At 45.4% G+C, this 12,405-nt stretch overlaps 2 protein-coding genes across 4 annotated transcripts in view; both read right to left on the bottom strand.

Annotated features, from left to right (window-relative positions):
• Positions 1-361: 361 nt before the first annotated feature.
• LOC122922229 (tight junction protein ZO-2-like) overlaps positions 362-12,405 on the bottom strand; it is a 48,272-nt gene continuing 36,228 nt past the window's right edge. For both annotated transcript variants that reach the window (XM_044272788.1, XM_044272779.1), the window contains exon 9: positions 362-496. The gene's annotated coding sequence lies outside the window, so the exon portion shown is untranslated. The remainder of the gene's footprint in view (positions 497-12,405) is intronic.
• On the bottom strand, positions 5,761-11,039 carry LOC122922220 (lamina-associated polypeptide 2-like). 2 transcript variants are annotated; one of them, XM_044272758.1, is made up of 2 exons: positions 10,521-11,039; positions 5,761-10,422 (listed from the first exon to the last, which is right to left on the bottom strand). In XM_044272758.1, exon 2 carries the CDS (start codon positions 9,112-9,114, stop codon positions 6,238-6,240), a length of 2,877 nt encoding a protein of 958 aa, XP_044128693.1. In that variant the 5' UTR covers positions 9,115-10,422; positions 10,521-11,039; the 3' UTR covers positions 5,761-6,237. The 2 variants fall into 2 exon arrangements, with proteins under 2 accessions (XP_044128693.1, XP_044128702.1); XM_044272767.1 differs by having other exon boundaries at positions 9,119-10,422.

Genomic DNA, 12,405 nt, shown 5'->3' with positions numbered 1-12,405 from the left:
TTTTAGCATTTTCCCTCTAACTCTAAAAATATAAAAACAATGCACCTTATGCATAAAACATAGTCTATTTTTGTATATATGTCAGTTTTATTTCTCCAGGGCAGCTATGGGCAAATAGGTCACTTCTGATACAAGAGGCCAATTGTGATCTGTAAAGTAAATTATTTCTACTCTTTAAACATATTTTACAGAGAAAAAAATCAAAATAATTTTTAATCATTTTCCCATGAATTTGCATATAGAAGGGAATATAGAATTGATATGTCTTGAGCCAATTACAAAATAAGTAAAAAAAAAATCCTAAAAAAACCCAAAACATTTAAAACTGCAATTCAAGTAATGATTGAGAACAGAGCACCGATTTGCATATATTTTGTAACGAATTTGCCTTTAATACAGTACAAAATAGAAATTTGTTGGCTTTTACATGTATATTTATATCTTTGGTTACAGGAAGATTAAATTGTTCTGGCATTTGTAGAATCATCGCATGGACCTACAACAAAACGAAAAGGAACATTGTCAGATTATTCAACATTTTCACTCCAATACAGTAGAGCAGGGACGCTCAACCTGCGGCCCTCCAGCTGTTATAAAACTATAACTCCCACAATGTCCTTCTGTAGGATGATAGCTGCAGGCTGTCAGGGAATGATGGGAGTTGTAGTTTTGCAACAGCTGGAGGGCCGCAGGTTGAGCATGCCTGCACTAGAGCCATCAAGCACTCATTTATCACAGCTCCATACTTTGTTAGATACCAAGCTTCTGACAGGGTCACATGAGCATATTTTTAATCAGTGTTACATCTGTATAACTTTGGTCCACAACACGGAGCTAATGTAAATCAATACGGTGTTTCACATGAGTGTATAACATGCACACATTAATGTAGCATGCACTACTTTTATCAGCATTTGCTGAAGAGAAGTGCCTACTGAAATCTAGGGAAAGTGTTTAAAGGCTATGTAGACCTTTGGGGGCAATTTTTTTATTTTTATTATTGCCTTATACTTTTTTTGAGCTAAAAATTATTATTATTTTTTTTAACTTAATATGGAACCCTTTTTCCGACATGCTCTACTAGCTGCCTGTGGATTTTTTGTCTTTTCCGTCATCTGGGGAGCAGACTTCTTAGCTCTGCTCTCTCACACAAAGCCAAAGTACCAGTCACATAGTTAGAAAAACAGTTAACCCTTTGTGACTGAACAGCTCAATATTTTTAATAAAAGGCCAATTGAAAATACGATTTAGCCAAAAATAAGTTAAATGCAAGTTCAATTTACTCCAAAAGGTGTACATATCCTTTAAAATACAGTCCCCATATGTTATCAGTATTTTATTTATTTTACAAAGGGGTTGTCTAATACAATTTAGTTTTCTCCCTAGAAGATAGCCCCTTAGAACTACAGATCTGTACTGCAGATCCGTATTAGGCTAGGTCTACACGACGACATTTGTCGTGCGACAATAAGTCGCACGACAGATAGGGCACAACTACACTGCAACATTTGTCGCGCAACATTTTGTTGCACCAATGTCGCGCGACAATTTTTATAATTGCAGTCTATGGTGTCGCACTGCAACACGCGACATGCTGCGACTGCAACGCTCGCAGAAGAATCCATCTTGAATGGATTTTCTGCGACTGTTGCATCGCAGTATGTCACAATTCAACACCATAGACTGCCATTATAAAAATTGTCGCACGACAAATGTTGTCGTGTAGACCTAGCCTTAAGCACCTCTACAAATATACCTATGTGAAAGTAGCTATATGCTAGGAAACTGTGTGCCACAGGTACCCCGGAGGCTCTAGACCACTTGTGCCAGGTGGAAGTGGGAGACACTCAAGCGGAGGCGCTGCTGGACTTGGAGTCTGGTGTCCCTAGTAAGGGCTTCCCTGGTATGGTCAGCGGAGTATACTGGCCGGAAAGTCGGGGTCATGTGCATTCATGGAGACTTGAAAGACTAACCCACCGTGCTGGTGTCTCTAACCACGGTGGCCGGCAGGTGGACCCAAGAAGTGGCAGTCGCCACAAATCTCCACTATGAACTCATAATAGAGAGAGACTTTCCGGGTTTCCCTGCCCTATAGCCAGTTGTGAGAGAGTTAAGGATACCCCTGAGACAGGAATAAGCCTAGGAGATTGGCCTTGTTCAGGGGGACGGGAACCTGAGGCCGAAGGGCCAGCAGTAGGGGTGACCGCCACTTTGGTGGAGGGGGGAAGACAGCCCCGCGTAGGGTAATGGTGGGAGACGTGGAGGAGTTGCCACTGGGTCCTGGGTTGGCATACCTCAACATCTCCGGGGAGAATTTTGGTACAGCCCAACTATATCGGGTAAACCAGCTGCGGGGTGAACCTGTTAAACAGTTGGTGGTGCTCGGGGCCTATTGAAAACACATGTTCTCGGAGGTCATCTGGGACTGCAGAAGACACAGGACCGGATACTACAACGGTTTTACTGGCCCAGTGTCTTTAGAGAGGTGGATGACTTTTGTAAGTCTTGCCCGACCTGCCAAACCACTAACCCCAACCACCTGTTTCGCAGTCCCTTAGTGCCCCTCCCGATTATCGAGGTACCATGAGAGAATCGCTATGGATCTCGTAGGCCCAGTACCGAAGTCTGCTAGGGGGAACCAACGCATCTTTGTCATCCTGGACTACGCCACTCGGTCCCTGGAGGCAGTGCCACTGCGACATACAATGGCCAAACTCATAGGAAAAGAGTTAGAGATGTTTTGGATACCCAAAGAGGTTCTGACTTACATGGGGACTTCTTTTATGTCCAAGGTCATGCGGGTGCTCTGTAAGTTGATGAATATCAAAAAGATACAGACATCCGTCTGTCTGTCACCCGCAAACTGACGGCCTAGTAGAAAGTTTTTAGCGTTTGATTAAACCTATGTTAAAATGATTAGCAGCTAAGTATGCAAAGGACTGGGACGTCCTTCTGCCCTATCTTACGTTCGCAGTGCGAGAAGTGCCCCAGTCCTCTACTGGGTTCTCGCCCTTTGAACTACTATATGGCAGACATCCAGGTGGTCTGTTGGATATAGCCAAAGAGGCGCAACAACCCACACCATATAAAAGTGTTGTTGAATACTTCACCCAGATCCAGGAACGTATGGAAACCGTAATGCCGCTGGTAAAGGAACATATGGAGGCAGCTCAGCGAGCTGAAAGTCGGGTGTTTAATCAGCAGGCTCGGGTCTAGATCTTTAGCCCGGCAGATTGGGTATTGATTTTGGTACCGACAGTGTACAGTAAGTTACTGGCTAGGGTGCAGGGACCTTACGAGGTACTCGAAAAGGTTGGATAAGTAAACTACAAAAGGTACACCAGTCAGGTTGGCAGAAACTGGAGCAGGTGTACCATGTGAATTTACTCAAACCGTGGAAGGATAGGGAGACCGCGGCCGAGTTTCAGAAGACTTTAAGGTGGGAAGACAATGTAATAGAGCAGCACGAAATGCCAGCAGAATGCTTGGATGTATAGGGAGAGGTATAAGCAGTAGAAAGAGTGAAGTGCTTATGCCGCTGTACAGAACACTGGTGAGACCTCACTTGGAGTATTGTGCGCAGTACTGGAGGCCATATCTCCAGAAGGATATAGATACTCTAGAGAGAGTTCAGAGAAGAGCTACTAAACTAGTACAGGGATTGCAGGATAAAACTTACCAGGAAAGGTTAAAGGACCTTAATATGTATAGCTTGGAAGAAAGAAGAGACAGAGGGGATATGATAGAAACTTTTAAATACATAAAGGGAATCAACTCGGTAAAAGGAGGAGAGCATATTTAAAAGAAGAAAAACTACCACAAGAGGACACAGTTTTAAGTTAGAGGGGCAAAGGTTTAAAAGTAATATAAAGGAAGTATTACTTTACTGAGAGAGTAGTGGATGCATGGAATAGCCTTCCTGCAGAAGTGGTAGCTGCAAATACAGTGAAGGAGTTTAAGCATGCATGGGATAGGCATAAGGCTATCCTTCATATAAGATAGGGCCAGGGACTATTCATAGGATTCAGATATATTGGGCAGACTAGATGGGCCAAATGGTTCTTATCTTCTTATCTGCCGACACATTCTATGTTTCTATGAGTTTTCTAGGGGGGGGGGAGAGGTTCTGGCCCCCATGTCTGATGTAAGGGAAGCGGTTGCCACAGTGAAGATTGCCGATAGCCTCTCCTCTAAACAGACTCAGGAGGCCAGGGAGTTAGTCAGCAGGTGTGTTCTCAGACCTCCCTGGACGCACTTCCATAATCCAGCATTACATTGTCACTGAGCCTCAGGCCAAAATCCGGTTGAAACCATACTGGGTACTTCAGGCCATCTCTGAAGTACAACTAATGCTGCAACTAGACGTCATCGAGGAGTCTAGAAGTGAGTGGGCCAGCCCTATAGTACTGATAGTTACAAAGTCGCAAAGTCCTGTTTGGCTATTTTCGAAAATTAAACGAGGTATCTAAGTTTGACGCATAAATCATAGATGAGCTGATTGAGAGGTTAGGACAAGCCCGGTATTTTTCTGTTTCTGACCTCACCAAAGGGTACTGGCAGGTACCCTTAATGGAGGCTGCCAAAGAGAAAAGCGCCTTAATCACACCGAAGGGGCTGTACCACTATGTTACCCTTTGATCTGCATGGCGCCCCCGCCACTTTCCAAAGGCTAATGGACATTGTGCTGCTACCACTTCGTCGGTATGCTTCGGCTTACCTGGACGATATTGTCATCCACAGTACCGACTGGGAAAGTCACCTGCCCAAAGTGCAGGCTGTAGTAGACTCCCTTCAAAAAGCTGGACTAACCGCTAACCCCCAAAAAATGCGCAATAGGGTTAGAGGAGACAAAATACCTGGGGTATGTCATTGGGCGCGGAGAGATCAAACCCCAAGTAAACAAAATAGAGACTATAAGAAATTGTCCCCGACCTGTCACCACTAAACAAGTAAAGTCGTTCCTAGGAAGGATAGGCTACTACATGAGATTTGTTTCCCACTTTGCCACTATAGCTGAGCCCTTGACAGAGCTCTTGAGAGAACGAAAATCAGTGATGGTTCGCTGGGATGAGTGGGCGGAAGAGGCTTTTTCCACTTTGAAGTCGGCCCTGAGAGAAACGCCAGAATCACCAGGTGGTTCCTGTCCTTACAGAATTTTAAGTTCTCTGTGGAACACAGGGAAGGCTGGTTGCAGGGAAACACGGATGGCAGGTATTCACCCCCTCAGGGTTGAACAAAGGGGAGGGGGGATGTAAGAAGGTACCTGGAATCATCGTGGATGGAAGGTATATGTCACCGAGGTTCCTGGCCTCTGAAGTAAGAGACGGTATTTTATGTGTCAGCAGCAGCTACTGCTAATTGACACCTTGAGATTTAGCATGGCTGTCATAGCTGATCCGGGACAGCTCATACTGGGAGTAGTCAAAGTGCTGGGTGGGTGACTACTCCCCATGTTCCAGGCCGGGTTTTGCCAGGCATAAAAACCAGCCAGCACTGCAAGGTGTGTGGATTTACTTGCCTCAGACTCCTGAGCTCCGCTGTCAGTGTGCTGTGAACTGAGGGCTGTGCTGGGATTTGAGGTTTGGGCTGGAGCACTCAGGCCCTTCTAATGGCGAACAGGCCGCCTATGGACTTGATGAGGCTGAACCGCTGACAGGGTGTCAATTAACACCCAGGAGAAAAGGTGACTTATTGTTTATGGACTTTCCTTGTGTGTGAACAAACACCAAGCCACCTGTATTTTGTTATACACCAATGTGTAAATAAACACTGCTGTTTGATTCAAGAACGGTGTACTTTGCCTCCATACTGCATCCGCTAGTCCTAACTACCAGAGCGAATCCCCACAAATAAAAATATAAATACACACACGCATTGTTCAATTGCACAAAAACCGGAATTAGACTTACCGGTAATTCAGTTTCCATGAAATCACCATGACGGCCACAAGGAGATTGACCCATGACCTCTGTGGGGGCAGGAAACAGAGAAGAGGTTAAATTGCCCCCTCCCACCACCGCACCTCAGTGTTCCAAAGATATCAAGTGCCAGAAGTGTCCTAGTATTTCCCAGTATTACACCATACCAGAAAAATACGGGTGAAAAACAAAATTTCAACAAAAGAAGGGAGGGAATGTATGGGCCGTCATGGTGATTTCATGGAAACTGAATTACCGGTAAGTCTAATTCCGGTTTTCCCATATCATCACCATGACGGCCACAAGGAGAGTTATAAAATTATTTTTTATGGGTGGGGGCAACCGCCTGGAGAACCTTCTGACCAAAAGAGAGGCCAGAGGTTCCAGACAAGTCCAAACGGTAATGTTTCACAAATGTGTGAATACTAGACCAGGAGGCGGCCCTGCATATATCATCCAGGGAGGCCCCTGCTCTTTCAGCGAAGGTAGTAGATACAGCTCTGGTAGAGTGGGCTCTAATATTGGAAGGAGGATCCAGATTCTGGTTCTTATAACATAAGGTAATAGTGTCCTTAATCCATCTTGCAATGGAGGATTTTGAGGCCCTGGATCCCTTATTCCTTCCAGCAAATTGGACAAGCAGACTGTCAGACTTCCTGAAGTCCCTAGTGGCTTCCAAGTATCTAATAACTGTACGCCTAACGTCAAGGAAATGAAATTGCTCTTCTTCCTGGTCCTTGGGATTGTTGAAGAAGGATGGAAGTAGGATCTCCTGGCCTCTGTTGCGGTCTGAGGCCACCTTTGGCAGGAAACCTGGGTCTAGTTTAAGCACAATCTTATCCTCAGTGATGGTAAGGTATGGTTCCCTAATGGAGAGAGCCTGAATCTCTCCCAGTCTCTTGGCAGAGGTAATTGCTATAAGAAAGGCAGTCTTAAATGAAAGCAATTTGATTGAACAATCCTCCAACGGCTCAAATGGGGAACACATAAGATTGTTGAGAACTAAATTTAAGTCCCAGGTTGGGCTGCGGGACCTAAGTGTGGGTCTCAGTCTACGTGCAGCTCTAATGAATCGTTTGATCCATCTATGGTCTGCCAGGTCGGAATCAAAGAAGGCGCTCAATGCCGAAACTTGAACCTTTAAAGTGGATGGAGAAAGGCCCATGTCCAGGCCCTTTTGTAGAAATTCCAGAATTTTCTGGATACTGGGCCCCACGGAATTTGGATTTTCCTCGCCCGACCATGAGCAGAATCTCTTCCAGATCTTCAGGTATATCGCTGAAGTGACCTTTTTCCTAGAACATCTCAGGGTGGCTATAACCTGGTCTGACAGGCCCTGAGACCTTAAGAGGGAGACCTCAGGATCCAAGCCGTGAGCTTCAGGAACTCCGGATGAGGATGTAGCAAAGGACCCTGGTATAGGATGTCCCCCCTGAGTGGGAGTCTCACTGGTTCGTCTATTGCTAGCTTTAATAGAGGGGCGAACCAACTCCTCTTGGGCCAGAACGGAGCGATCAGTATTACCGTGGTTCTCCCCTCCTGAATCTTCTGAATGACCCTCGGGATGAGCGGCAATGGAGGGAATGCATACCCTAGATCCCAGCACCATTTTAGGGAGAAGGCGTCTACTCTCCAGGGATGGTCCCCAGCATTTAGGGAGCAGAATATTTGCACCTTCGTATTTCTCCTTGATGCAAACAGGTCTATTGTAGGAAGCCCCCATCTTCGGGTTAGCATATTGAAGACCTCTGGGTTCAGTGCCCACTCTGTATGATCTATTACCTGTCTGCTCAAAAAGTCCGCTTCTAGATTCAGGGATCCCTTCAGGTGCATTGCTGAGATGGACTTTAGTTCCTTTTCTGCAAAGGAGAAGATCTCCTCTGAGATACTCTGGAGTCTCCTTGATCGAGTACCCCCCTGGTGTTTTAGGTAGGAGACCACAGTCACGTTGTCCGATAGGACCTTCACGTGCTGATTTCGTATCACTTGCTTGGCGGCGAGAAGGGCTTCTCTTACTGCATACAGCTCCCTGAAATTTGAAGACTGAGCAGATATCAGACGCCTCCACGTTCCTTGGAAATAGGCTCTGTCGATTTTTGCTCCCCAACCGGATTGGCTGGCGTCCGTGAAGACGGTAATCGACGGTGATCTGATCCATGGGACTCCCTGGGACAGATTTCTCTCCTTCGTCCACCATGAGAGGGACTTCCTTACTAATCCTGGGATTGGGAGCTTGGAGTCCAGAGAACCCTTCTTCTTGTTCCAGTGGGACAATAGCCAGGTCTGAATCACACGGCAGTGAGCCTGTGCCCACTCGACCGAGGGTATACAGGAGGTTAGGAGGCCGATTAGGCTCATTGCTTCCCTCACTGAGCATTTTTTCCCCCGTTGGAAGCGCCTCACCTTGTTTATCAGGGACTGGATTTTGCTCTGTGGAAGAAAGGTTGACTGAGTTACGGAGTCTAGAGTAACTCCCAGAAATCTCACCTTCTGGGATTGAACCAACATTGACTTGGGTTCGTTCACTATCCAACCTAGTTGAGATAGGCGGGATAGAAATACTTCCAGGTCCGACAGCAGGAGATCTTTTGAGTCCGCTATGACTAGGAAATCGTCCAGATATGGCACTATATTTAATCCCTCCTGTCTGAGAGGGGCTATCATCTCTACCACAAGTTTGGTGAAGAGCCTTGGAGCGGCTGAAATCCCGAAGGGCAGTGCTATAAACTGGAAATGACGAATCCGATTGGAAGGGTCTAGGACAGCAAACCTTAGAAACCTCTGGTGATCTGGGTGAATGGGGACGTGCAGATAGGCATCTTTCAGGTCGATCGAGCACATAAATGCCCCTAGCTTTATCAACGGCACTAAGGATCTGAGAGACTCCATCTTGAACTTCCTGTAAAGAATAAACTTGTTCAGTTGTTTTAAGTTTATGATGGTCCGGAAGTCTCCTTCCTTTTTCCTTACTAAGAATAGGGTTGAATAGTACCCCTGACCCCTCTGAGATGCGGGGACCGGGATTACAGCACCCTTCTTCACCAAGTCCTGGACTCCTTGAAAGATGTTTAGGTTGGAGAGTCTGGTAGGCAACCTCGTGATGACGAATCTTGCAGGGGGGAGAGAGGTGAACTCGATCCTGTAACCTTGCTGAATGATGTCCAGGGCCCAGGGATTTCTTGATGTTAATGACCATGGACCCAGGAAATCCTTCAGTCTCCCCCCTACAACGGCGTCATTGTTTGTCCTCAGATTTGGACTGGGGCTTGAGAAGGAAGCCCCTTCCTCTACCCCCTTTGGGATAAGACCAGCGGCCTGACTTGCCCTTCCCTCTAACAGACTTATTCTGTCCGCCGTAGGACCGAAAGGACTGATTCTTCCTAAAGGACCTTTCCTCTGGGAATCCCTTTTTCTTGTCGGCCGCCTTCTCAAGTATCTCGTCTAGGACCGGCCCGAATACATATTCTCCTGAAAAGGGGATGGATATCAGTTTTAGCTTAGAGATTCTATCGCCCGACCAGGACTTCATCCACAAAGTCCGACGAGCCGCATTGGACAACCCTGCCTCCCTAGCACAGAATCTGATAGACTCAGCAGATGCATCTGCCAGGAACCCTGTAGCTGATTTGAGTAGCGGTATGGACTGCAGGATCTCTTCCCTGGAGGTCTTTCTGCTTAGGTGGTTCTCAAGTTCCCCTAACCACAGGTACATAGACCTGGCTACCGATGTTGCCGCAATGTTGGTCTTGATGTTAAACATGGAGGCCTCCCAAGCTTTCCTTAAAAGGGCATCTGCCTTTCGCTCCATGGTGTCCTTCAATTGGGCAGCATCCTCAAACGGCAGGGCAGTTTTTTTGTTAACCTTTGCCACATGCACGTCAACTTTAGGGGTCCCGTCAAACAGCTTAGACTGAGAGGGGTCGAATAATAATCGATTTTTAAACTCTTTGGAAATCCCCAATCGTTTCTCAGGTTCTGACCATTCCTCCAGAATCATCTGTCTAATGTGCTCGTTTATGGGGAAGACCCTGGATTTTTTCACCTTGAGTCCCCCAAACATTTCATCCTGAATAGAAACGGACCTAGGGGTCTCTTCAATCCCCATTGTTGCTCTGACTGCCTTTAACAAGTCATTCATCTCCTCCGAGGAAAAATAAAACTTCTTATTATTTTCGTATACCTCCCCCTCAGAGAGAGATGGATCATCCTCCCACTGCGTGGAGGTAGAAGCTTTATCGCCTGCGTCCTCGGATCCGGAAGAAAAAATCCTGGAACGCGGACGCTTGCGAGAAGGCTCGTCCTGGGGATCAGACTGAGCAACTCTAGCGGCCCGAATTTCTTCCTGAACCACCGATCTGATATTTTCCATAAGGGACGACTGTTCCTCCTGGATTACATCAGAAATACATGCTTTACAAAGCTTCTTTCCATAATCGTCAGGCAGTTTCCTTGCACAAGAGATGCAGCGAGGAGGTTTTTTAAGCTTTTTTTGCGCCTCTTTAGCCTGAAACAGATATGGAAATAGCAGTATCAGAAAATAAGGCCTTGGCAAAGAAAGAATATCGTGCCATAAGACAAGCGGATCCCCCGAGGGATACTTACAGGAGGCAGAGGGGGAGCATCCAGCTCCATAACAGTTTGTACCTCAGGACCTGACATTCTGTAGGGTAAAATGCAGCTGCAGTACTCACAGACCTCAGATCAGCGTCCTTATGGCAGCTCCCGCCTTTTATTCAAACTGCTCTGCTCCTGCGCTTTACTTCCGGGTTGCGGCCGAACCCGGAAGTGACGTCACCGACGTCGGCGTGCGCACACGCCGGCCGCTACCAGCCCGACCCACAGGGGAGGAGGAGGAGGAGGAGGAGAATTGCGGCCCGGGAGCAGGCTCCAGACCAGCCGGAGCGAGTCCTCCCGATACCCCCCAGCCCAGCATGAGCACGCGGCCGCCGGCGGACTGGGGGAGCTCCGATGAGCCTCAGGTAACCAGGAGGCCCCTGGAGACGACGAAAAAATAATAAACAAAATCCTATCTTCATCTCCCTGCCGCCGCAGGGAGACTCTTCTCTGACCCTGGCCACAGTGGGGACAGGAACACTGAGGTGCGGTGGTGGGAGGGGGCAATTTAACCTCTTCTCTGTTTCCTGCCCCCACAGAGGTCATGGGTCAATCTCCTTGTGGCCGTCATGGTGATGATATGGGAAAATAACATTTTTGCTCTAGAAGTTGCTGCTCTATACTAATTATATAAGTATACCGTATACTTGGTATGGCCCCCTTTAAGTTCTTTTTATTCCCTCTCATTACATTGACCTAATTTTTTCAGTACAATTCGTTTATTTACCTTGGCCGGATACATCTCCTTTAACTTTCATCAAACCGTGAGTGGTGACTATATAGTCCATAATTGTAATCTCATTGTGGGACTTATTTTAAATTTGTATCAATATAAAAGTTAAGTTTTAGTAGGAAAATTATTCAGCGATATATAATTTTTTCAGTACTAGCGAGAAGCTGCTTCAAGGAAAAACTCAATCTGAGCAAACAAATCTGAATTGTGTGACAGAGCTACTGAGCGTGTGTGTGTGTGTGTGTGTGTGTGTGTGTGTGTACTGACCATTTGCACATTAGGTGGTCATTCTAACGGGAAATCAAAAGCACAGCAGTGAGGTTACAAAAAAGCTGTTTTGGCATAAAACTTTAATTTATTTTTTATACGGCGTTCACTTGATGGGATAGATCATATGATATTTTTGTAGAGCAGGTCATTAAAGATGTGGCGATACCAAATATGTCAATTTTTTTTAAAGTTCTACACAATAAGAGCATTTTTAGAAAAAAAATAATGTTTTTGTGTTGCCATTTTATTTTTTGTTAAGTTTTGCTTATGGTCTTGTGTGAGGGCTTGTTTTTTGTGGAATGCGGTGAAGTTTTTATTGGTACCGTTTTGAGGTACATATGATTTTTTGATCGGTTAATATGTTTTTGGGAGGTGAGGTGACCAAAAAAATAAAAAAATAGCTGTTTTAGCATAATTTTATTTACTGTTAACCTGATGTGACAGTCTACAGCAGGACATGATGGGAGTTTTAGTTCTACAACAGCCGGAGGGCCGCAGATTGAGCATCCCTGGGGTAGATCATGTGATCTTTTTATAGAGCTGGTCGTTACGGATGTGGCGATACCAAATATTATTTTTTATTCTATTATTAATAATTTTTCAATGACTTAATTGTGGAAAAAAGGAGTTTTTTTTTATTTTACACTGTGTCCACCACAAGGTCATACGTCTTGTATGACCTTGTGGTGGACACAGTGTTTATATATATATATATATATATATATATATATATATATATATATATATATATATATATATATATATATATATATATATATATATATATATAAAAAAAATCCTTTTTCCACAATTAAGTCATCGAAAAAATATTAATAATAGAATAAAAAAGACCTATTTAACTTTGGGGGA

The sequence above is a fragment of the Bufo gargarizans genome, chromosome 1, assembly GCF_014858855.1.
Source record: "Bufo gargarizans isolate SCDJY-AF-19 chromosome 1, ASM1485885v1, whole genome shotgun sequence".
Lineage (NCBI taxonomy): Eukaryota > Metazoa > Chordata > Amphibia > Anura > Bufonidae > Bufo > Bufo gargarizans.
Note: the sequence above shows the minus strand (reverse complement) of the source record. Positions and strands in the feature narration are given on the sequence as shown.

Excerpts from the sequence above, each read along its gene's own strand:
- LOC122922220 (XM_044272758.1), bottom strand. The coding sequence starts at position 9,114 with ATGGTCATTAACATCAAGAAATCCCTGGGCCCTGGACATCATTCAGCA.